This window comes from Chanos chanos, chromosome 8 (genome assembly GCF_902362185.1).
Source record: "Chanos chanos chromosome 8, fChaCha1.1, whole genome shotgun sequence".
NCBI lineage: Eukaryota > Metazoa > Chordata > Actinopteri > Gonorynchiformes > Chanidae > Chanos > Chanos chanos.
In genome coordinates, this window is record NC_044502.1 from 25648951 (window position 1) to 25675513 (window position 26563).

The following is a 26563-nucleotide window of genomic DNA, read 5'->3' on the forward strand; positions in this document are numbered from 1 at the left end:
GGAAGTAGCGGAATGATGACGTCAGGGTGCCAACAACAAATCAAAGAAGAAAACTATTGATTCTTTGAGACATGGACGCGTCAGGCAAGGCGTGAGACGCCCGATAACAACTGAATTGCTGAACTTAGAGTTTTGTGTTTACAGTTCAAAAGTGCAAAACGTAAAGAGTCCTGTACAGTACATGTTCCTGATAGATGTCTAAAATTCGCTGAGCCTTTTCCCCAGAACCTACTGAAAGTTGTGGCCATTTCTAGGTATGACCTCCGATGACATCCCTTCCTCCTGTTGAGTATGAACACACAAATTTACTGCAGTTACCCGGTTTGCGACATTCACTTCTCCTCCTTGACATTAGCACACTGGGCATCGTTTCAATGCCCTTGCACCTCAGACTACTCAAACGAACTGATCCATACTGTACAGTACACACGGTGTTCAGTGGATCAGCTGTTTGCAAGGCGCGAGAAGTCAAAATTGGTTTGTGGCTGGCACTAAGGTGCTCTGTTGTTGAAATTCAAAATCAGTCCTTGAAGTTAAAAGAAAAAGCCTTAAAGCCTTACTCCACAGTATGGGTATTAAATTTCTGTAAAGTTGAATTCTCATACACACACACACATATGTATGTGTATGTGTATGTGTGTGTGTATATATATATATATATATATATATATATATATATATACACACACACACACACACACACACACACACTGTGTATTCAGATTCAGTTGTTCAATAGTAGTGAGTGCATTGATCCAGTGCCAGAATTTCTGCATACTGCAGTAGTTGTCCAGATACTGACACAGTGACACTCAGTTGTATGTTGTATGTTGCATGTTGCGTTGTTTTGAATATTTAATTACTTCAGCGAGGAACTCTGGTAATTTTTTTAAATGTTCTTTAGGGACAAATAGAAAAGAAAACAAAACAAAACAAAAGTAATGGTCTGACCCCATTCTTTATCACCCTGCAATTCTCTGTCTCCATAAAAACCACTGTCACTCTTCACACCATGCTAAGCCCAACAACACCACTCAGACACATTCAGAATTTAAAATGTTTGACTGTAAATTTTATTCAGATGTGTTTTAACACAACATCCTGTAAACTTTCATGTGACTGTGTCATGGAAAACTTCATCTTTTTGCACTCTAACAGTGACATTTGTAAAAGTTTTTAAAATGGCTATGTCTTCCATTTGCAGCATTTCTATTACTCAATCTTAATACAGATCATCTCAACCACTCAATACATATTTACAATGAGTTATAGTATTCACGTTGAAAAACATTATTTTAGAAAATATTTTACTCAGACATTTGATACCATTCAAAAATAAATAGTAATGTATTAGTGTCTTTAAGCGGTTAAAAATCCAGCACAAGGTTTGAGTATCACATTCACTTCTGCAAAAGGCTTTCACCAGTTAATCATATTTCTTGGTTTATTGAAATACATTCTCAGCATCTTTCTTTATCATCGTGTCATTTATTATAATACTACTGCATTCTGGAGAGAGGTTGCCCACGGCAACAAACTACACGTGGACTTCACTGCAGAGTAACAGTTCGGCCCGCTCCTCTTCCTCTTCCTCCTCTGGTTCCTCCTCGTGCTCCTCTTCCTCTGCCTCTTCCTCCCTGTGCTCCTCTTCCTCCTCCTCCTCTTCCTCCCCTTGCTCCCTGTAGGCTGTCCCCTCTCCCTCTGCCCCGGCCCCGGCCCCGTCCCCGTCCCCGTCCCCTTTGATTCCTGATCCTCAGGTCAGTGAACCGTTCATTCAGGGTCAGACCCGTCTGTGGAAAAAGCAAAAAGGCTCAGTATAAGATTGACAGACAAAATCCACATAAGGCATCCGGATGAAATGATTTCAAATAGATAGCTCCAGATCGAGCCTTTGAGATGTCAGCACTCAAGGTTCAAGCTTCAAAACTGTTTTTTGTTTGTTTGTTTGTTTGTTTATGTATTTGCTTAGCAGTCAACTATGCAGCCACAAACAGCTGTAACGTGAGTCAAAACTCTCACTGTCTGTGTGCCTCTCTGTCTATCTGTCTGTCTGTCTGTTTGTTTGCCTGCTTGCTTGTATGTGTCTATGTTTGTTGCTGTCTCTTTTTATCTTTCTCCCTGTTCCTATAACTAGTGGTGCTGGATTTCAGACAACTGAATGCTCTTACCTGATTGGACGTTGCTTTGTAGTTGAAGCGTAATGGGATTCCTTTGGGTTGAGAGGGGGTGGAGCTTGTAGCTCCTTCAGATGACCTTCCTGCAGAGGAGGTCTGCTTTAGCCTCACCCTGAGACAGAGAGAGAAAGAAAGAGAGAGAAAGAGAGCAGACAACAGAAGTAGTTTAGAAGCAAAATTACTGCTGTCCCTAAATAGTAAATTAATTCCAACTACCACAAAACAGTTGAGTTTGGATGTGAAATGATATAATGTTTAAATTAATTAAACATGAATATATTTATGAAAGGATATTTGTATTGTAAAGTCAGAGGGCTTAAAATGAACTTACTTTGGTTCAGCAGGAGAGTTTGGTAATGATACTGTTAGTGTTGTTCCAGTAGAGGGCGCTGTCTGCCCTCTTTACAGAGGAGTGAATATGTGTGTGTGTGTGTGTGTGTGAGAGAGAGAGAGAGAGAGAGAGAGAGAGAGAGAATTTCCTTGAGCTGAGTACCAGAACCAGATTTTTGAATGATAAATCAGTTAAGTAACAGACTTCATAAACATCATTCTCACACTTACCCTCTGGCTTTCTGGTACCTCTCTATCTTCCCACTTGCTCCTGCTGTGGGAAACTAGGGAAAAAAACATAAATGGAAAAAAATATTAAGTTTCCCCTTAAAAAATCTTTGAAGATTTACATTGGCATAAAAATCAAAACTGTTTATAATAAATCACTTTATCAAAACATAAATTGAAAAATTAGTTCTCAAATTAATAAAAACAATGTGGCTTTTTCTATGGTAGGCCTACACTGCTGTGTTTGTTCATCAGATCCACAGGTCTTGAGTCATGCTGCAGTCTAGCTCTTTTGATCTTATGTTCAGCTGTGCTCTGCCATATAGACCTGTATTAATGTGGATCTGGTGGAGTCAGCTGTGCTCTGCCATACAGGCCTGTGTTAATTTGGGTCTGGTGGAGTACACCTGTCTGTATGCTGTGTGTTTGATAGTATAGGCCACCAGGTCAAAACACTCACCCCTCTGTTTAAAACAAATGGCCTACCCCCTCTCTGTGGAGTTCTCTGTCCTCGTGCTGAGACAGCGTTCCTAAAAGCACAACACACACACACACACAAAATAAAATCACATTCATGCTCAAATGCTATTTAAACCTCTTTTATATGGTTGTATTCTGTCTCTGTTGCAGTGGGTATTTCAGTGCTGGTATAACAGGTTAACTGTGAGCTGACAGATAGTTTATGTGACTTCATGTGCCACTGTAGCATCTGTCCTTTTATAACACGGGCAGGGTTACATAGAGGAGCGTATATTCCGTCACCATCAAACAGATGACTGAAGTATGATGTGTTTATGTATTTGAATGTACTGTAAGGTAATAATAACAGTGTCCAATAGTACATTAAAAGAGATACAGAAGTCACATTACCATACAGATCTGCTCTTTATAAAGACAACAACAAAATAATGAGTCAGTAGGACTATTCTCCAGTGTTTTCACAGACATGGGCTGAGAATTACATAACAGAGTGGACTCGGTTCCAGGGCTGCATTCCATTCTGTTACTTTATACAGCAAAAGGCAGAGAAAACAGGGGAGTGGTACACTTAGCCATTCTGGTCTCCAGACAAGTGAAACCATAAGACCAAAAAAGGAATCCCTACCTGCCAAGTCCTCTTCCTCGTCCTCGTCCTCGATAGGAATTGAATGCACCCCTTGACGGAGCTTTGTCCTGAGCAATCTGTCCTTCAGCCTAAGGGGATAAAGAAATATTTTGAAATATTGCAAAAACACACAGAAGCCTGTGTAATATCAAACACACAACAACACCCAGCCGCCCAGTCCTCATTGAATTTAGCCTCCTGTCACAGGTGGAAACTGATGAGCATACCATGCAGTTGATAAGGCTCAAATCCCACACAGTCGTGAAGGGTACCCATGCAAGTGGAAGAATGTGAGGCAGGATGTAAACAAAATACGTCATTTTGTCACATGAGAACCAAGATGCCACCTGCAGGTGGAGATTCCTCTGCCCAGGGTGTTAGCTGTGACGATGCGTTTCAAACATTTTATTCAGTGCGAAGAAATTTGGATGTTGCTGTCACCCGAAGACCCAGTCGTCACGGAAAGTGCACTGAGCAACTACAGAGGATTACCATTTCAGAAACAAAGATTGATGCCATTTCATCAAAGAGGGACAAGCTACCCAAGGCATCCTACGAAGTGAGTGCAGTGACAGTTCTCTCAAGGAATGCAGAGAATGTGCCGCGACAGGCTGATATCACTGCCAGTGGAGTGGCTTAATGCATCGACCCAACAAAGCCAAATGGGAGTACTGACCATTGGCAACAGCAAGGTGCCAGACCCTCTGCCAGGGCTCTGAAAAGCTAAAAGGTCAGTTATTACCTTGACACCGGTAAACTCAAATGTAGCTAGATCTGTGAACCCCAGGCATCATCACAGCAGTGTAGGCAGGCCTGCAAACTACAACAGTAGTTTCAGAGAAAACCCTTAGCCCCAAAGGCTGCAGAACAGATTTGAATGCCTAAGAGACTTGGGAAAGGAATATCCAAGGGAAGAGACTGAAAGTAGAAAGAGCTCGGTACCACTTTATAATGAGACTACCCTTATAACGGGTTCGTGAATGATTTATAATTAGATTATTAATTAGGTCGTGAACACTTTATAAATCATTTATAAGCTGTTATAAACCGTTAAATAAAAAGCGCAACAGTGACCTGTTGCTTGCCAAATAGTGATCCTATATTTATGTGTACTGTTAAGCCTCCGATCTCATTGGTTACTTAGCTTACTTTGTCCTCTCCATCAGCCAGCATTTATACCTGTCAGCCCCATCCGAAATTTGTTAATAAGTTAATAAGCATATCTTAACAGTCAAAAAGCTTCATTCACATGTCCACTTATTGCATATCAAATTTTCATATCAAATTACCAAATTCATGCACTAAGGCCGCAATATTGTCTACCATGACATTTTCAGCATACTATCAGCAGCTGTCCTCATTATTATCACGAGGGTTGATATGACATATGCTATCATATTAAAGTGGCATATTGTGATGTGTGTTGGGGGTAAATGGGTGGAGCTTCCCAGCGTGCCTTGGGTGGATGGACTGTTGTTTAACCCCAGCTCGCTATTGTTCTGTTTATGTTTCCTGTTGTGGCTAGTAGAAGTGTATGTGTATTGTTCATCATGTAGTCTTTGTGCTGTATTGTCAGTTGTGTTGTGATAGTTTAATGTAATCTGTGTACCGTAAATGTAATTCTCTGCGTGAATGATGTACTTCCCTCCTACTGTGTTAGTATTATGTTACTTCCTGGTTTGTACTGTTGCCAAATAAAAGGCACTGTATTCACTCTAGAGAAAATTCAGCCACTCATTAGTAAATGCTGAGGTGTTTTACACTTTACATTAAGGCTACCTTCTTCCAGTTATAAATGTTACAGACTAATTAGTAAATAGTGATGTGTTTTACACTTTATTATAAGGCTCCCTTTTGACAGTTATAAATGTTGGTAACTAATTAATAAATGGTCATAAAAATGAGATGAGGCTGACATTTTAACATGCTCACTGATAGAAGGAGAACATAAAGTAAGCTAAGCAACTAGCAAGATCTGAGATTTAACAGAATAGATACATGAAAAGTTCAGCAATAACTTTGCATCAATGTATGAAAACTGAGTTATAAGTTGTTCATAATTACTTAATAATGATTTATAAAGTGTTTACAACTTAATTAATAACGCAATTGTAAACCATTTATGAATCTTTTATAAGGGTAGTCTTATTGCAAAGTGGTACCCATATGTTCAACCCACAACCCTAATTCTTGGTGACTCTGCTGTCAGACATGCAGATGGAAAAGGGATGCTGCTGCCGTCCAAAAGCAGCTGTCTCCGACACACAAGAAAAAGACTTTCAGAAATAGTGTCAAAACATAAAACTATCAAATGCATTATTGTGCATGCTGGTGCAAATGACAGGTACAGGGCACAGTATTACCTCCAAGAAGATTTTAAGGGAATTGTGCACTAAATGTGCTAGGAATGCAAACTTTTATCAGTAGTCCATAAGGGTGTAACGGTTCAGACACAGAGACCGAAACCGTGATACAAACGTCCACGGTTGCAATCCCATGTCCCCTCCACCCTCCCAACCCCAATGCGCTGCCAACCACTGCAGGTGCAGCCTGTTGAGCTCTCATTATGTTACTAATGTAACCAAACTCATTTTTCATTTCACAGTTAACACTATAATACATGTGAAATTTTTATTCTTTATTCTTTTTTTATTCAAAACTGAAGTACATACTGAACCGTGACTTTGGTGTATCATTAAACCCCTAGTAGTCCACTCCAAGCACAGGGAAGTTTTGTGTTTTCCCAGCTGCTCAGCCTAAACACCTGGCTTGCAAAAACATGTTTTTCAACTGGAATTAACTTTATAGACATTTTCAACCTATTCTGGAATCACAGAGAATATTTCAGACCAAATAGCACAGAACTCAGCTGCACAGGGACCAAAGTTCTAAGTGACAACAATCTTTTCTCCCTCCATCACTCAGTGACCTTGGGGCCCTGTGATAAGTGCTCGACAACTTTACAGAGTGAACAAGAAGAAAACAACAAGAACTCTGTGGAACATCTGCCCCCACAAACAGAGCTGTGCCCAACCACCTCCACTGGAATCACACAAGAGCATGACAAAAACAAGGACATTGTTGGAATGATGCAAAGCCAATTACCTGCTCCAAACTCCCTGGGATCTCAGTAGTCAAATGGAGATTGTGAGCGCACAGAAACAGATAACATTGGCGTGCAGCAGCCAACATTATCACCTCCCAAACCTGAGGACAGGCTATCTGACAAGGAGGGCCATGAGGTACCAGTGCATGACCCAATCAGGGAGAGCTATGCTGAGGTAGACACACCAACATCCCACCCCAATTTCCTTGATTCCTTGTCACCATCCCCAACCCATTATCTGACGTTCCATGAAAGTATGGAGAGGCTGCTGTCAACTGGCACGCTGTCTTTTTCTAGCCTAAGATCCAATCCCCAGGGCCCAGCACCCAAATCACTTGCTCCATTCCCACCATTCCCACTCCCCACATTATCTCCTTCCCACGTCAAACCCACCTCTCTACCTCCAGCAGTTTGCCCAACTATCAAAGAGAAACTCCCCGAAGAGATTCGTAGACAATTCATAGACAAGAGCTGCCGTGGAGAAGCACTAAGTCTCGCCGAGGTGTCTATTTATAAAAACTCCTGGTCCAAGTCAGGGCACTGTGTGCTCACATACTCAGCGATACCTGTCCTAGTCAGAAAGAGAACCAATAAGCATTTTTCAGAGAAAGCTGTCAACTTCCTAAATTAAAGCATGTTCCAAATCAATATGAATCTTTTAAACCCTCTACACTTACTGTAAAGCCAGCAGTTCTGAACATTAGATCTCTTTTAAACAAGTCATTTCTAATTAATGATCTTATTTGCACACATAAACTTTTTAATTTTTTAATTTTATCTGAAACATGGTTGGATCAAGCAAGCGGTACTACTGCCTTCGTTGAATCAGCTCCTCCAAACTTCACTTTTATGAGTGCTGCTAGAACAGACAGAAGAGGAGGGGGAATAGCCACACTATTCAGAGAATCTTTTCAGTGCAATGAGACTTTATATCATTTAAATGCCTATGCACATTAAGTGTTCTCCTCAGATTTGGGTAATATCCATTTACAGGCCTTCAAAATGCTCAATTTTCTTGATGAGCTAAGCGAACTATCTGTAATTTTTCTGTAATTTGTACAGATTTTGATTGTTTTATCATATCAGGAGATTTAAACTTGCATGTAGATAAACCGGAAAACAGGTATGCTAAGGAACTAAATGCACTACTTGATACTTTCAGCCTAACACAGCATGCACAGGGGGTGACTCACTCTCTTGGTCATACCCTGGACCTTGTCATCACAAAGGGTTTCAATATCTCTACAACCATCAAGGACTTGGCCTTATCTGATCATTTCTGTGGGTTCTTTGAAGTGTCTATGTTCCCACACATTTGGAATAGATTTATGACTGTAAAAAAAGTCACAAATGATCACACAGGTGCTCTCTTTCAGCAGGCATTTTCAAGGACCTCAAATAAACTGTCAGAATCTGTAGATGATTTGCTGAATAATTTTAATTCAAAAATGGTAAATATTATGGATGACATTGCTCCAGTGAAAGTTAGGACAGTCACAAACAAACAGAAAGCACCATGGGAACAATCTGTTAAACTCCTGAAAAGTGAGTGTAGGAAGACTGAAAGAAAATGGTGCAAATACAAACTCCAGATCCACTATGAAATCCATAAAGAGATGCTTTGCAAATGTAATGCTTGCGAAGCAAGACAGTCTTTTTTCTCTAACATCATCAGTAGTAATATATACAATACTCATGTTCTATTTGCAACCATCGAGAAGCTAACTAACCCCCCTTCATATTTGGCATCTGAACTTCACTCTGTTAATAGGTGCAATGAGTTTGCGCCCTTTTTCAGAGGTAAAATTGATAAAATCAGGCAGAACATATCCTCTCAATTACGAATTACTCAACACTTGGAATTACCAGCGACAAAGCAAGGGGAACTCAGCTTGATGTCAAGATTTAGTTTGAAAGACAATGACACGCTGGAAAAAACACTAAAAAAATCTGAACTCTTCCACGTGCTGCTTAGACATTTTACCAACCTCAAATCTGTTTTTCACCTCATGGCAGCAGATGTGCTTAAAATTGTAAATGTGTCACTGCTGTCTGGCACATTCCCTAAGACCCTGAAAACAGTTGTCATAAAGCCCCTACTTAAAAAGAATAATCTAGATGCTTCCATACTGAAAAATTATTAGCTTGTTTCCAATCTACCATTTCTTAGCAAAATTATTGAAAAAGTAGGTTTTAATCAACTAACTGCCTTCTTAACGTCAAATTGGTATTTTGATGACTTTCAGTCAGGCTTCTGTGCTAAGCACAGCACTGAAACAGCTCTCATTAAAGTTTTAAATGACATATGCCTTAATGCCGATTCAGGCAAAACATCAGTCCCAGCGTTACTGGATCTTAGTGCAGCCTTTGACACTGTTGATCATAACATATTACTACATAGACTGGAACATTACGCTGGATTTTCAGGTACAGTTATCAAGTGGCTCAGGTCATACTTCGAAGACAAGAGCTTCTTTGTTGCCATTGGAAACTATATCTCAACACCAAGATCCTTGACCTGTGGTGTCCCCCAGGAGTCGATCTTAGGGCTTTTATTATTCAACCTTAATATGCCCCCACTTGAACAATCATTAAAGACAATAAGATTTCTTATCATAGCTATGATGATAACCCTCAAATTTACCTAGCTCTCTCACCTAATGACTTTGGTCCCCTAGAATCTCTCTGTTAATGCACAGACCAAATTAACAGCTGGATGTCTCAAAGTGTCCTTCAGCTGGCTGAGTAAGGACAAAACTGAAATAACCTTATTTCGGAAAAATGAGGAGACTCAGGATTGCTACTCATCTTACACTAAAGGACTGAAAGCAAAGAACACAGTTAAAAACCTTGGTGTCTTAATTGATTGTGATCTCAGTTTTAACAACCATGTGAAAGCAATAACTAAATCAGCTGTTTACCATCTCAAAAACATAGGCAAACTTAGAGGCCTTATGTCAAAACATGATTTAGAAAAACCCATTCATGTTTTATTGCCAGCAGGGTTGACTACTGCTAGTCTTTTCACAGGCCTTCCTAAACAAAACTACCAAACAGCTTCAGCTTGTACAAAATACAGCTGCTAGAGGGGACCGGAGGGTGTGCTCCAATTATCGTGGTATCACACTGCTCAGCCTCCCTGGGAAAGCCTACTCCAGGGTACTGGAAAGGAGCCTGCAGCCGATTGTCGAACCTCGGATCCAGGAGGAACAATGTGGATTCCGCCCTGGCCGTGGAACAGCGGACCAGCTGTTCACCCTTCCACAGATGCTGGAGGGATCATGGGAGTTTGCCAATCCAGTCTACATGTGTTTTGTGGACCTGGAGAAGGCTTACGACCGTGTTCCCCGGAGTGTCCTGTGGGGGGTACTGCGGGAGTATGGGGTGCCAGGTTCGCTGCTGCCAGCCATTTGGTCCCTGTATAACCGTAGTGAGAGCTGTGTCCGTATTCTCGCCACAAAGTCAAACTCATTCCCAGTGAGTGTTGGACTCCGTCAGGGCTGTACCTTGTCTCCGATCTTGTTCTTAATTTTCATGGACAGGATCTCAAGGCGCAGTCGGGGTGAGGAAGGTGTCCAGTACGGTGGCCTCAGGATTGCGTCTCTGCTTTTTGCAGATGATGTGGTTCTGTTGGCCTCATCAAACTGTGACCTCCAGCACGCATTGGGGCAGTTTGCAGCCAAGTGTGAGGCGGTCGGGATGAGGATCAGCACCTCGAAGTCCAAGGCCATGGTCCTATGCCGGAAAAAGGTGGCTTGCCCCCTCCGAGTTGGGACGGAGTTTCTGCCTCAAGTGGAGGAGTTCAAGTATCTCGGGGTCTTGTTCACGACTGAGGGTAAAATGGAGTGGGAGATCAACAGGCGGATTGGGGTGGCGGCGGCAGTCATGCAGTCGTTGTACCGGACTGTCGTGGTGAAGAAGGAGCTGAGTCAGAAGGCAAGGCTCTCAATTTACGAGTCGATCTTTGTTCCAACCCTCACCTATGGTCATGAGCTCTGGGTAGTGACCGAAAGAATGAGATCATGGATACAAGAGGCAGAAATGAGCTTCCTCCACAGGGTGGCCGGGCGCACCCTTAGGGATAGGGTGAGGAGCTCGGACACCCGGGAGGAGCTTGGAGTAGAGCCGCTGCTCCTCCGCATTGAAAGGACCCAGTTGAGGTGGTTCAGGCACCTAGTCAGGATGCCTCCTGGGCGCCTCCCTATGGAGGTGTTCTGGGTACGACCAACTGGGAGGAGACCCCGGGGAAGACCCAGGACACGTTGGGAGAATTATATATCTCAGCTGGCCTGGGAATGCCTTGGGATTCCCCAGGAGGAGCTGGTGGATGTAGCCAGAGAAAGGGATGTCTGGGCTACCCTCCTCAGCCTGCTGCCACCGCGACCCGGTTCCGGATAAGCGGCAGAAAATGATGATGATGATGATTTTTCTCCAATGTTCTTTTAGCTGATCTAATGCACTCTTCCTTTTTAATCTTTTATTTTTCTGTGTTCTTTTAACCATTTTTATGCACTCTACCTTTTTTATCTCTTATTTTTCTAAGTTCTGTCTGCTCATTTGTAAAGCACTTTGAATGACCAATTTGTATGAATTGTGCTATATAAATAAACTTGCCTTGCCTTGCCTCGCCTTCCATGGCCCCAGCTCTCCACCGCTGCTAACGGAAGAAAAAAGATCAGGACTAAACCAACTACTGTCAACCACTACACCTGCCTAGACGCCTTGGCTAGCTACCCTCAGACAGTATGCAGTATACACAATCCCAACCACCAACAAAAATGGAACTAACAATCTGAAAATTGCCTCAGCAGCAGTGATGCTAGAGATGCTAGGCTGCAAAACCCAAGATGCCAACCATCCTCTATGGAAACCAAGCCTGGACACCAAGGTGAAGACAACACAGGTGAAACCAAGGTGAAGACGACACAGGTGAAACCAAGGTGAAGATGATACAGAAGGAGGTCAGGAAGGTATCTGATCTACAGAAGGGTGTAATGATGGAGGACACGTCCATCATCACTAAGGCCCTGGAATCTGTGAAACAGCCACATGGCGGAGAAACATGAAAGAAGCAGAAGTAAAAAAAAAAAAAAATCCTCTTCTCCAGAGAACTATCCAAAATATTCTCTCAGTTCCAGCACAGTAAAACACCAATCATAGGCCCAAAGAGCCAGGAGCCACAACTGAACAGTACTAGAAGAGCATAAGGGAAAAAGAGTCAACACAAAACACAACACCAGTGCTCTGAGACCTGAAAAAAGAGTACCGCAGTCTTCCAGAGCAGGAAGCAGTCATTATCACAACAGCAGATGTCCAATAATGGTTCACAAAAATGAAGAACTGGGAAACACCAAGCCCTGACGTGATCAACACCTCTTGGCCAAAGAAACTGACAGCTCTGACCCCTGACCCAGGCTGACTCTGTATACCTGCCCAGGAGCAGTAATGAACCAGTCTGCTAGCAGCAGACTCCCACCCTGACTGGCTGACCCAAGGTTGAAAAGCACTGGTCATAAGAGACCTCAGAAAGGGAGCAGCACCATCCACCTGTAAATTAATAACCTGCCCATCCACAATGTGGAAGCTCCTGTCAAGCGTAATAGCCTCTAAGTTGAATGGACATATGTGGAGAAACATATGCACCTCACAGTAGGGGATTAGAAACAACACTGGAGACTCAGCTAGTGATAGACAGAGCCTTCCACCAAGACTACAGTACCAAAAAGACCAACTTCAGCATAGCCTGGATTGATTGCTAGAAAACATACAACTCAATACCCTACCAATGGACACTTGAATGCCTAATAATACAGTAGCAGCCCATGGCCATAAAGACTAGTGGGGCGGACACTGGCTCCAGCTCCTGAATAGCTAGCCATGCCCACTTTTGATATTGTTTTAATAGTTTAATACTTATTATATTAATTAAGTGTAATAATTACTATATTAGAGAATAGACAGTACACACCTGTCTATTCTCTAAATGGGACAAGACCGACAACTGGTTAGTTAGCTAGGTAGCAAGGTCTGCTACGTTTGAGAAAACCCAAAAATATGGCGTAGCCAACCAGGACAATAAATAGGAGAGCTTTAATGTTACTTTTAATCACAAAATACAGAAAACGCAGCTGTCGGCTGATGATGATACCAAAACATATCACTAGCTACCTCAGAAACTACCGGTAGTTAACCACTGTATCATATCATTTGTACTGTTTAAGCAATTCCAACCAGTATTGGCTACACTGTTTTCTAATTAAAGGCTGATACGTTATGCCTTTAACTGTAAATTGGGGAATTTGTAGTTTTGGTGAGTAACTCAAAAGTAAAGAAATGAGCAGGGGCAGTTTGTTCCTTTGGGTATTTGGGCAACGCACCACTAAAGGTGGAAAAGAAAGGCATTTTTCTGTCACATTCTGTATTGTGCTAGCTGTGACTGTTCTAGATAGTTTGTCCTGCTTCTGAATATCATAGTCCAATCGGCATCACGTCGTTTTCCGTCAAGTACCGCCCCCTTTCGGGCGATTTCAGTCTGATTGAAAATTGCCCAGATCGTTCTAATAGACTCTCATGTTAAGGCATTTTTTTCGATTTGCAGGCACTGCAGTGCAATCTGTATGGGTTCCGGGAGGGCTTGCACTGGCGTTCTTCCGTCATAAGTAACCTGGTGTAGGGCTCACCAGGGCAGCCAGCAATCTTGTCATATTCAAGGTCTACATGGCTAATGTTAGCTCAACTCACAGCAACTTGATCGTGTCATTAAGAGAAATACCGTTTATGTTTTTGTTTATGTGTGAAGAGTACGTTAGCGGTGTTGCTAATTTACCAATGTCAGGAGGCATTTCGCACGCTTAGTAAAAAACCAACTGTTTAAATTGTGATGTTGTCTTAATTTGGTGATTAAGTCAGGGATAACGGTTGACGAGCCGTCCCGACATGAAAATACTGGACAAAACGTAGGCAAACTCAGCCTCGAATTGCGGTGTGGCAATGCTTAGTAACAAATAAGCTCCGAATAGCCTTTTAAAATCCGTGTATCATTCATTCTTTTCATTTTCAACTGTGAATCCAAAATTGGAAAATGAAAAATGATTCGTTATTTCATTATTCGTTTCAGTTTTGCTAGCCTTGACGATCAACCTCTGAAGATCGATCCTGCCTCATCGCAGGATTTCAAAAATTATTATTAAAACACCTACTACAACCATATTTGAGAACCTTTAGTTGCCCAGTCTAAACTGTTGGAAATATGTTACGTTGTTAAGTAGCTCGCTTATTAAATACTTGCACGTGAGCTATAACAACAGTGGTGGGGCTACTGTTATTTTAATGTATTTGATTGCTTTGTATGGGTATTATTAATTCACAATTAATATATTGAAGACTGGTATATAATAGCAAAGTTACAGCTGCAGCGCAGTCCCCATTATGCTTGCATAGGTGGATACAGTACAGCCAAAGTTTGTTGTAAATTACGTTACAAGTGCACAGGTTTGTGTTGTAAAGTTTTATTTCAACATTGTGAGGAGACGCAGTATGTCAATTACAACGTGTAGGCTACTTATCCAAAAAAAAGCAACGTTGATGTCCATCGCCTAACACATGTGGTGCAGATGTTCTGGCATTTGTTCACGTGACAGAGATAATAATTACGAATGTCCGGCGCATAATTATGTAGCAGTGTAACATCCACATGGTGTCCGAAATGTATAAACAGCTGTCTGCCCTTATCCCCTAGTGAGTGAGTGGGTGGACAAGTGGACATTTCGAATACAGCTCATGATTGATCGTCAAGGCAAACAAAACTGAATCAAGCTAACAAGACTTCAGAGTCACACAAATTGGCCAAATTAAATATCAAAATCAAGTTTGGCCCATGGCCCTTTTTCCATTTACCATTTTTGATCTGAGCATGAAATCGAAAATACAAGAAAAAAAACATTATTTGTTTTTTGGTATCAGATTCATAAACGAATAACAAATAAAAAATCGTTTTTTCATTTCCCGATTTTGGATTCTCAATTGAATATGAAAAGAACGAATGATACACAGATTTTTTAAGAGAAGCAGACGTCGTATTTTGTTACCTCGGTAAATCATGGTGTTGTGTTAATTTGGTGATTGTTAGGGATGACGGTTGACAAACTGTCCAGATATGGAAATATTAGATGTGGTACAGGGAAATTTCACTTCAAGTCGTTGAATCTGCTCTGCCAGTGCCTTTCACTATGCATTTAAGCCTATGCATTTGTACAAAGGAAATGTTATTGTTAATCTAAAAAGCTCACCTGTTCATGGTGCTACTTTTGGAAGATTGCTTGATTAATGTAAAAATGATTCTGTAGAGAATAACAGACTGTGTAAAATTTTGTCGAGCCTTTGAGTTGGCCTTGTGTGGACATAATGACAGTGAAAACTTGAAAAGAATTAAAACTTTTCTCAGAAATACTGTGACCCAGGAGAGGCTGAATGCATTAGCCATGCCATCAATGGAAAAGAGACTGGTGACTGAGATGACTGACTTTAACCACAGTAATTGAGACATTTGCAGGCCAGCAGGAAAGGAGAGCAAAATTTATGTTCAGGCAGTACTACTGACTAGTGTTGAGGCAACATTACAGTGTGTTGTGTTGTTTTTAGATTTGCTTTTTTTTTTTTTTTGCCAGGCTATGAAGTGCTCCAGTTTGTTTGCCCCCCACCCAAAAAAAACCACAACTATGCCCCCACCCCAAAAATGTTTAGCACCAGCTGCCACTGGTAATGAGTAGTGTAATTACTTTTCAAAAGGAGTAACGAGTCAAGTAATCGCATTACAATTTAAATTGGTAATTTATGACTGATTACTTTTTTTGAGTAACTACCCCAACACTACCTGTAAACATACCAGCCAGCAGCCCACATAATGCTGCGGTACCCAACACATTTCAAAGATGAGCACTAGGCTATCCTAACCACATAGCCATGTATTCTTGTCATACCATTCTCGCGAAAATGTCTGATTGTAGCTTTTCCCTTTGTCCTTTGTTTGCTGAGTAATGTTAATGTCTGGTCTATCAGGGCCAAGATTACTAACTTGTCTTGTAATTTTAGTCTTTCAATTTTTTTTTTTAAATAAACTCTACACTGTGAGACACAGCATGCGCAGCAATGATGACTGTCATTTTAGTAGTAGTCTAAACGTGCGGACTAACTCAAGAAAACGGTAGAGTGCTGCACAGTAGGGGAGTAGGGCAGACTCGTTGCTGCCCCAATGAGCCTCTATTGGTGCTTATTACAGTTCCCGTCTTTGACCACAAGGCGCTATAATAAATCTGCCAGCAAAAGCAGGGCATTGAGGCGTCCTGCCCCAATATTGCGTGATGCACTAAATTGAGACCAAATCACTCAAATGACGACTTTAACTTTCAAAGATCAAAAGTTCTTGACTAGTTTGATTCATTGCACAGAAACTATTTAATACTTCATGCAATGTAAATTATGATGTATTAACGTGGAAAAATGCTTCACAAGGAGGAACTATGTTTTTGGGTGGGTGATTTTTTAGTGCGGCTCTAATACTACATAAAGTCAACATGACACCAGTTGGAAGGAAGGGGGGAGGGGTCAAGAAAGTATGAAGACCACTGCTCTGAATGAGACATGAATGAAACATCCACATGTACAGCCAAGCAATAGCTTCCAAGGCTAAAAGATATGGGATGTTGATCCCTGTGGGGAAATTCATCCTCTGCATTTGACCCATCCTATATGTGCAGTGGGCAGCCGCAGTACAGCGCCCAGGGACCAACTCTACTTCTTTTGCCAGTGCCTTGGTCAAGGGCACTGAAAGGAGTATTAACCCTAACATACATGTCTTTGATGGTGGGAGGGAACCAGAGCACCCTGAGGAAACACAAGCAAACACAGGGAGAACATGCAAATTCCACAAAAAAAGGACATGGGATGGCTGGGATTCTAACCCAAGGCCTTCTTGCTGTGAGGCACCAGTGCTAACCACTGAGCCACCATGAAGCAAGGGTGGTTGACATGGGGCAATCCTACCAATGGCTGGAAAAGCACCTGGCAGCATTCTGCAATATGCGAGCAGGACCAGAAGTGGGTAGAGTAAGCAAAAACTGTACTCAGGAAAAAGTATTGTTACTTTATAATAATAATGATTCAAGTATAAGTAAAAGTACTCATCAAAATAACAGCTTGAGTATGAGTAAAAAAGAATCTCAGATAATGACTACTCAAGTAGTGAGTAAGTTATACTGAATATCAGTTATGCACAAAATAAATTTAAAAATTTAAAAATTTAAAGTGCTTGTCTAATAAACACAACACATAATCTGCTAATTGAAGCACTTAATCGTATTCCTAATAATAATAATAATAATAATAATAATAATAATAAATTAAATATTTACCAAATAACATAAATTAAGGCAATTTTGCCGCAGGTTAGTTTCATAAGTCTTCCAAATTAGCTTAATGGTAATAAAATCTCTTTGATTTTTTCTTAACATAAATCTTTTGAAACCAATACCAAAGTCACAACACTGTTTAGTCTCTTAAAATTTAACACAGTCCTGGTCTTCATTTATGTTTGTCCATTGATGTTTGTCTGAACCTTTGGGTGTGTGTGTACACGTGTGTATTTGAGAGGGTGAATATTGATCCTGTCTTAAAGAATTACTCAGTAAGGTGACTTTGAGCTCCAGTCAACATAAAGACAAGCGTCAAATAGCAGAGCCATTCTATCCTATGTGCTTAGTAAAACTATGTGCTTGGATGCACTACCGAAATATCAGCTGTGCAACAGACATTCTTAACACACTCATCTAAAGTTGGCAACACCTTGTCTTTCAGTGATTTCATGTATGTGTGTAGGGTGGCACGGTGGTGCAGTGGGTGGCGCTGTCGCCTCACAGCTGTGGCCAGAGTCCTTTCTGTCTGAAGTTTGCATGTTCTCACCGTGTCTGTGTGTGCTTCCTTCGAGAGCTCCGGTTTCCTCCCAGAGTCCAAAGACAAGCAGGTTAGGTGAACTGGAGACACTAAATTGCCCCTTGGTGTGAATGTGTGTGTGAGTTTGTTTGTGTGTCTGCCCTGCGATGTTTCCCCGCCTTTCGCCCTATGAGCGCTGGGATAGGCTCCAGCACCCCCCGTGGCCCTAATTAGGATAAGCAGCTTAGACAGTGAGTGAGTGCAGGGTTGTAGCTAAGAATTCTGAGCCCCCATGCTCCATAACCAACGGAGTTTGAGTTTTGAGTTTTGAGTTTCAAAACATAAAGCACATTAGGACATTAGAATATGAAAATATCAGGCAAACAATTCAGACTATAAATTTAAAACCAGATAATTTGATAACTAACTGTAGGGGCTGCCAGGCCCGTAGACCATACTACCCATAATTCCCTGCTTGACCCCATGGGTAATATGAACCCATCTTCTCAGCTTTCACTGTAATGGTATTGAATACAGCAATGGAGCCAGATACAAGACACAGTGATGACGCAATTTTCGCCATAAAACCGCAGAAAAATCCAAATTCTCCTCTCTCTTCAATTCTCCAACGCTCTAGCAGCAGCTTGCTAGCAGCGGGTGTCTCTAGCGGGTGTTCTCGCCTGCATAAAGAGACACCGTTACTCCCTGGCATTGGATCTCTCGGGCGAGTGATTCTATCGGGATAAAGAGGCACTGTTTCTCTGCCAAAGAAAAGAACAAGGAAACAACGAAGCGAGATATTTGTACAGCCAAAGTTTTAATGTACTTTCTCTCGCAAAGTTGTGACTTTAACTGCAACCGGCTAATTACACTGTAACGCACACAGTATTTGACGGAGGAAAAGGCGCCGGATCCCTTTTCATTTCTTAAAACGTCGACTAACCAAATCAAGAACCCTTCAAGATCATCGGACAAGCGACGGAGCCCCGAAGATCTTCAAGCAACGAGGAAAAAAATTTCTCCCTGGACCTGCGAATCGCACTGCTCATCAGGCCACCAAAGACGCATCTTCGGTCACCACGCAATGAGCTATTCAAAGTAAGGCTGGCATCTGGGCACACTTTAGTCTTAAGGTTATATGCAGTTAACGTGAAGGAAGTGTTGTTATTTGAATTCTTTTATGATTTAAATGTACACACTGTATTTCATGCACAATGCGGTTTTTAGTAGTTTGTTATTTTCTTTTGGTTACAACTTATGAAGGATAGATCTGGCATGTGTTCTTTCTCTCTCTAACTCCCTTTTTCTAATTGCACACCTCCAACATTGGGATTGCAGTGTGAGTTAAGGGTTGGGTAGAGTTGTTGAGTTTAGGGCCTATTTGCTTGAGACTAGCTCTCTAGTTAGAGATTCTTTGTTCTCTCACACACACATGCTTCTTGTTGCCCATCCCCACTCTCGTTGGTGCCAAGCACACATGCTTGCGCACTACATCCTCATACCACGCATACCTCTTGCCTGTGCGCATGCGCACAGCCTCTCTCCCTGGCTCCTCCTTCTCTTTTCTGTGCGCCTGCGCACAGCCTCTCTCCCTTGCTCCTCCCTCTCTCTTCAGTGCACAGCTGGGCACACGCCCGCATACACGCATGCTCTCTCTCTCTCTCACACACACACACACACACACACGCATCTCTGCTCTAACACTCATTCGCTGAATACTTGTACATAGCCTCATCACCATTATATTACCATTCACGCTTTGATCGTTCTATTTGCTGCTGATTGTACCATATCAGTATTAGTCTGGCAGGTAGTATTCATTGTGTTAATAAATAGAATCTTTGAAATAAATTGTTGTCCTGTCTGTTTCTGCCACAGTATTCACTGAATGCCAACCTCTGCCATCAAAGTACTCCCAATTACATTCATCAACCTGGTTGTTCATGAGTGTTATGGATTTAGTAGAGTAATTGTAATACATTAGTACTGCAATACTCTCTAAGACAGCAGCACAGTGTTACAGCTAGCTTATTCCATTAATCTTAGTTGTTTACTTGTAAAATATTGAACACCCAAATTAATGGTTAATAACTTTATGAGACTGATTTATTAATCCTATTGCACCTACATCTTTTGGTGCCCCTGTGTTAGGACTGCAATTGTACCTACATAACACTGTAGATAACAATATAACTATATCAGACCAGCAATTAGAATGTTTTACTCCCCTTCAAGCGACCAAATTAACCTCACTAATTTCATCATCAAAATCACCAACTTGTGTATTAGATCCCTTACCTACATGTTTCCTCAAACAGGTACTACCAGTAGTCATCAAACCTCTTCTAAAAATAATCAATTCCTCCCTTAGCACTGGCTATGTACCTAAAGGGAACAGCCCTCTTATGGCTTAAGTCCTACTTGACTGATCGTTATCAGTTTGTCGATGTAAATGGTGACTTCTCTACACATACTGAAGTAAAGTTTGGAGTTCCACAAGGTTCTGTTTTAGGCCCACTGCTTTTTTCTTTATATATGCTACCTCTAGGTAATATTATTCGTAAACATGGTATTAGCTTCCACTGCTATGCTGGTGACATACAGTTGTATGTCTCAGCGAAGCCAGACGAGAGACACCAGCTTAACAAAATTGAGGAATGTGTAAAGGATATTAGGCAGTGGATGCTTACTAACTTCCTCTCACTTAACTCTGAAAAGACAGAAGTACTTGTACTAGGAACACATGCAGCTAGGAGTAAGCTTTCTGATCACATAGTAACTCTGGATGGCCTTTCTTTTTCATTGTGTGCGGCAGTAAAAGACCTTGGTGTAATTATTGACTCCAGTCTTTCATTTGAAGCTCATGTAGATAACATTACCAGGATGGCCTTCTTTCATCTTAGAAATATTAACAGGATAAGAAATGCATTGTCATTTTAAGATGCTGAAAAATTGGTTCATGCTTTCATTACCTCTAGGTTAGACTATTGTAAGGCCTTACTGTCTGGATGTTCTAATAGGTGTATAAATAAGCTGAAGTTAGTTCAGAATGCAGCAGCCAGCTCTTACTAGAACCAAAAGATATGACCACATCACTCCTATCTTATCCACACTGCACTGGCTCCCAACAAGCGCCACAGTACCTGAGCAAACTCCTGGTCTTTTATGATCCACCACGCCTACTAAGATCAAAAGGTGCAGGCCATTTGTTGGTACCTCAAGTTGTGACGGCTACAGCAGGGGGCAGAGCCTTTTCTTACAGAGCCCCACAGTTATGGAACAGCCTCCCAAATAACGTTTGAGACTTAGACACAGTCTCTATGTTTAAGTCAAGGCTGAAAACTTATCTGTTTAGCCAAGCCTTTTGCTAACAGCTCTTTACTAGGTAAAGGAGCAGATCTGGAGGGTTCTCGGGCATAGAGTGTTTGGTGAACTGGGATGTCTGGATGCAGACCCCCCCCCCCCCACTCTAACATGTTCACTCAGGTTTGTTGACGGTGGAGTGGGTGGCCGCCTTGTGTCCCAGAGTGTCCTGATATCTGTATTACCTTCTAGCTCTCCCTTTTAGCTTTGCTGTAATAGCTAGTCTTGCTGGAGTCACTGCCTGCATTCGGCACACAATGTACATTTTCCCTTAACTATTATGTGGAAATGAACATCTAACAATGTCTTTCTCTCTCTCTCTCTCTCTCTCTCTCTCTCTCTCTCTGTCGAGCCACATGTGCTACTCCTGAGATACCAGTGATCCTGACTCCTCCTGCCCTCTGGACCGATCCATCCTTGTGTTATCATCTTTCATCCCCCTATCAGCCTCCTGATCGCCATCCCCTTTGTTCATGCTCTGAATTTACTTGCAATTGTAACTGCCCACTGGGTTGGCACCTATTGCACACCTGTATGGCCAAGAAGGAGTCTCCTCTCTCTGTGGTCCTTCTCAAGATTTCTCCCATTTTCCCATTCCCTTTTGGGTTTTTGGAGAGTTTTTTCTTGCCCGCCATTAGGATTAAGTCAGGGGGTGCCACCCTGTTTTGATTTTGACTGTTGTGGCCTGTAAAGCCCTTTGAGACTGTAAACAGTGATATTGGGCTCTAAATAAACTTGAAACTTGAAACGGAGAATGTTGTTACTACTCCATCACAAGAGACAGAGACCAGATAGAGAGCTTTCTGAACATTTGGTGCAACGTCCAAAGCACTGTTAAACTGAAATCGGGTATGTTGCTGGCAGTATGTCAAACATGATCTCATCTGAGACGGCATCATCCAAATGTGAATATTGAATATGATTACTCATTTGGGACGGCATCATCCAAATGTGAATATTACCAGTTTGCCATTGTTTACTAATTTGTGCAAGTTTATAAGTTTACAAGTAAATTCATATTAAATGAAAGGAAATTTCATGTTTTGCATGTCTTTTTTCACTGTACCAAAACCATACTGAGCCGTGACTTCAAAACCGAGGTATGTACTGAACCATGACTTTGGCGTATCGTTACACCCCTAATACACACATATATTAGGGATGGGGCAATAAATGGAAATTCGGCATATTGCGATCCAAAAATATTATGATCCATATCGTAAATAAGAAAATAATATCGTGAAATTTGCTACTTTTTATTGTACCCTACTTGTATTTGTAACTCAGGAAATTAAAGTTTCTTTGGCTAAGATTCTCAGCTTCTGTCTACAACTGAGACTCTTATTTGATTAATGTGCATGGACTTCATAAATGGTACATTCTTCTCCTGAATATACATAGCATAGCGAGTTTTGCAGTGTTGTGTTGTGAGTGCTTTACATACGAACATGTGTCATTGATTAAGATGCCTTAACAATGAAAGCAATGAACGGAATTATGGTATTTTGTTATCTTACGCATCACTTAAAAACTAAGCTTTATTTCAGCTAATCATGACGTGACCATCGGTGTCAAAATAATGCATTACATAGGCTATGCGCGTGTGTCATTGAAAACTGCTGTTTAAAATGACTGAACAACAAAAACGTGAAGGGATTTATGGTATCTTGTTATGCAAAGACACAGTTTCTATTCATAATGTAGAGACACATACTTCATGTATGACTCATGATGTCATGTTAGTCATTTAATTTAATATGTTTGATTAAGTCTGCTGCTGGGAAGCATCAAGGTGGCTTGTATTTATAACACTTGTTGTATTTCCAATCTTTGTGAGAATTTCTGTTGTTACTTTGATCTCTTTATGTGTTGTCTAGTAGAGAACTTATTTCAAATGAGAATTTATTTTGTATTTTGCATGGCTAAAAATGAATTAAAAATCAATTCTGAATATTTGTCGCTGAACTGTTATTAGGCTCTATCAAATTGTGGTGATATCGAATCGCGATATAAATATATATGTGTGTGTGTGTGTGTATATATATATATATATATAAACACACACACACACACACACTATGCAGACACACACACACACACATGTATCACAATCATTCTGGGATATCAACGTCCTTTTCAAAATGCATCTACTGTGACATAATGTTATATTATCACTTCAGAAATCAATTATGTAATGCCACACCTACGATGTTACATCCATACACTCAGAAATCTATTTCTGTATTATATTTAACACGTGTTCTCACTGATCATATGCTATACACCCTCTAACAGTTTAAAATTCCTCAGATTCTGTATCATAAGATCGTGAAGACACAGTACACATTATTATCCATTATTGTTATTACCCATTTCCCAAGTCACAACTTTACATCTAAAACCAAAAGATCACTTGACCTCCAAATGCACTTCACATATGTCTATTCACCAGCACAATGTACACAATTTTTCCTGAGAGGTTGTACGATTTCCATATCCATGTTAACACATCTTTTCCATAATTTGTGAATAAATGTGTTAGTGGCAGTTAGTTTCTGCTCATTAACCGTATTCTATTACTGCTCTTAATAAATGTACTTTCCTTATATACACAGTCCAGAGGCCCATTTCACACAGAGCTAATACTACCAATAAACTAACTAGTTGAGTCATTACTCAACTCAGTGTATATTAGGTTTACCTAATTACCATAAATTTACATAGCAGTTGCCTTAGTACAGTTCACTGTCACAACAAGCGAAAATATGAAAAATTTACACAAGCTGTAAATTCATAAAGTCGGTTTTACACCTAGCATTCACACAGTGCTGGTACACTATGACTCCAGTTAATCTGCAAATATATTGTTGCTAAGATAACTTATATATATATACAGACTGTTTAAACTTACATATATTCAGACTATTTAAAGATGTGAGCCATTTGATTGATGTGAGTGGACTGTGAGAATGAATTATGTTATAATTATGATGTTGTTGTTGTTATTGTTATAATTTTGAAGTTTTTTTTACTAATGACACAGACCTGTGTGTCGAGAGAGGATCTGTTGAGGGGACTCACCCCCCTCCCCCTGCCCATGCCCCTGCCTCTCCTGGAACCAAAAGGCCTCATCCTGTTAGAGCCCCGTCCTGCTGGTGGTCCCATATACCGCGATCTGTTGGGTCCTGAAGACATACCAAAGGACAATATACAGCTTCAATTACTGCTTACAGCTTCTGAATCTGAATGAATGGGGGTGTATATATATATATATATATATATAGAGAGAGAGAGAGAGAGAGAGAGAGAGGGGGGGGGGGGAGAATGGGCACATGTATTTGTGTGTTAGACAGAGAGAGTGTTTTGTGTAAGGATACATTAATGTTTAAAAGGCAACATACATCAATCTGATGTATGTTAAATACATATTAATTTGAAAGATGTGATCCCAGTTCTCCAGGGGTGTACCTTGGTATTGGAAGGCCCCTCGTTTTAGGGGGAATCTCTGTTGCTGTCCAGCTCTGTCAAACCTTTTCAGGATATTGTTCTTGTTAGCAGCCCGTTTGCTTTTTGCCCGATTGGCAGCTTTGTTCGCCTTCTGCTCTTTTTTGTTTATCTTGATAATTTCATCTGAAAAAAAAAAATAACGAATGATTTGCTTGTCATAATATTGATTCCCACAAACCCCTCCTACTCTTGTCTGACCTACTAACTGTGGATCATTACTGTGTCAACAAAAAAAGGTGTAACCACACCAGGATCTTCGATGAACAACAAATGAAAACGTCACGAGTTAGGAGAGGCGTAGGGTGTGTTGTTGAGTTTGTGAAAAATGTTGGACACTTTGACAAATGCACGTTAATGAGAACAACATTCTGAATTTCCATATCCAACAGCCGTGACTTCTCTTTAAGACTAGCAGGCCTCTCATAATCCTGAGTTCAGAAATGTGGCAGCCATATTGCACAGATGACAGGAAATACTCTCCTTCTCTCTCCCTTCACTTTCATTTATTTCATTTAGGAGATAATTGAATTATCAAGTGTCCAACGAGTCGAGTACAAACAACTTGTATCATACTTTATGATCAGTAAAAATCTTCGACTGAATTGATCGGCAGAGTAAAATAAATCTGCGAGTGAAGCGCCAGGTTTGCTTGCCAGAGTTTACTGGGAGACAGCTGCAGAAACGCTTTGACAGCTGACAACTTCACACAACCTAACAGCCGTACAAGAGACATAAGGCGGCGGTGAAAGTGACATCATACGTAACAGTCATTCAAATAGCGCCACATCAAACTCTGATTTGATGTCCCATTCGTTCAAGAAGTACCAACCCAGTGACATGTCAATTTTCTCCGAGCCGTGTGCCTCCATCGGCTCGGGATTCTCCAGCGCCGCGCTGTCGCTCATTCTTCCTTGTTAACTTGTGCCGACAGTTCTTGTTGCCGTCCCTCAGACTCCGAGTTCCCCTTCTCAAACCTCCAGCTGATTATCGTAGCTCGCAGATATTCTGTTAACGAAAGGACGAAGGAAAATCCAACTTTTCTTAAGTTCGCGACATAGGCGTTCACATGTCCTGCGCTGACTGACACACAGCATGTACATGAGGACAAATGGGGAGTAGGAAGCACCGGTTGGCGCAGATTTTATTGCTCTGAGAGAAACGTAACAGAACCCTCCTACGTTATGCATCAGCCTAACTGTGTGACAGTACCCGAAAATAGCTCGTGCTCTAACTACGAAACTACCTCATGAGAAGGAGGGCTGTTTAAAGGTATACAAAGGAGGAAACCAGCTAAAACTGTCGCTCACACTGAAAGCGTGAATCAATTTAGCAACAAGTAGCCTACGTACAAGCCGGTATAAATACGTAACGGGTGCAACAACTGATATATTTTGACACTCAAACTCTAATGTTCGCACAGGTCTCTTTATGTATGATCACAGGTTGTCTCTCAGTGTTTAATAAATATCCCGACGAGTTAAAAAATAAAGAAAACAAAGTCATGAATGTAGTTTGCGGATTAATTTTAAACTGATTGGACAATTGGCGTTTGCAGCCATAAGAGTGGGAGAAATGGACAATACCTTTATCCCGGCAGTTTCATACCTATCGGTATTTGAATTTAACATGCAGCACAATAACGCTATATAGCACTATAACACGCGGACGCTAGGTGTCGCCACTAAGCTACGGACTTAGTTCCGTTCATGAACCAGTAAGCGTTTTGCTTGACCACATTAGCCACATGAATAAAACCCTAAACAGTGTAAAAGGGAAAAGAAAAGAAAAAAATACAGCATGGGAACCGCTTAACTTTGGAATAAT

General features: G+C 41.1%; 1 protein-coding gene across 1 annotated transcript; it reads right to left on the reverse strand.

The window, feature by feature from the left end:
- Positions 1-228: 228 nt before the first annotated feature.
- On the reverse strand, positions 229-25799 carry si:dkey-17o15.2 (UAP56-interacting factor). Its single transcript, XM_030783013.1, has 10 exons — positions 25569-25799; positions 24701-24862; positions 24278-24417; positions 3838-3926; positions 3193-3262; positions 2736-2788; positions 2506-2574; positions 2169-2286; positions 1677-1790; positions 229-282 (listed from the first exon to the last, which is right to left on the reverse strand). The coding sequence occupies exons 1-10, from the start codon at positions 25642-25644 to the stop codon at positions 229-231; spliced, it is 945 nt and encodes a 314-aa protein (XP_030638873.1). The 5' UTR covers positions 25645-25799.
- Between the last annotated feature and the right edge of the window lie 764 nt (positions 25800-26563).

Excerpts from the sequence above, each read along its gene's own strand:
- si:dkey-17o15.2 (XM_030783013.1), bottom strand. The coding sequence starts at position 25,644 with ATGAGCGACAGCGCGGCGCTGGAGAATCCCGAGCCGATGGAGGCACAC. Across the intron at positions 2,789-3,192 it reads CATTTGTTTTAAACAGAGGG|TTTCCCACAGCAGGAGCAAG; the intron begins GTGAGTGTTTTG and ends TTTTTTCCCTAG. Across the intron at positions 283-1,676 it reads GAGGGGACAGCCTACAGGGA|GAGGAAGGGATGTCATCGGA; the intron begins GCAAGGGGAGGA and ends CATACTCAACAG.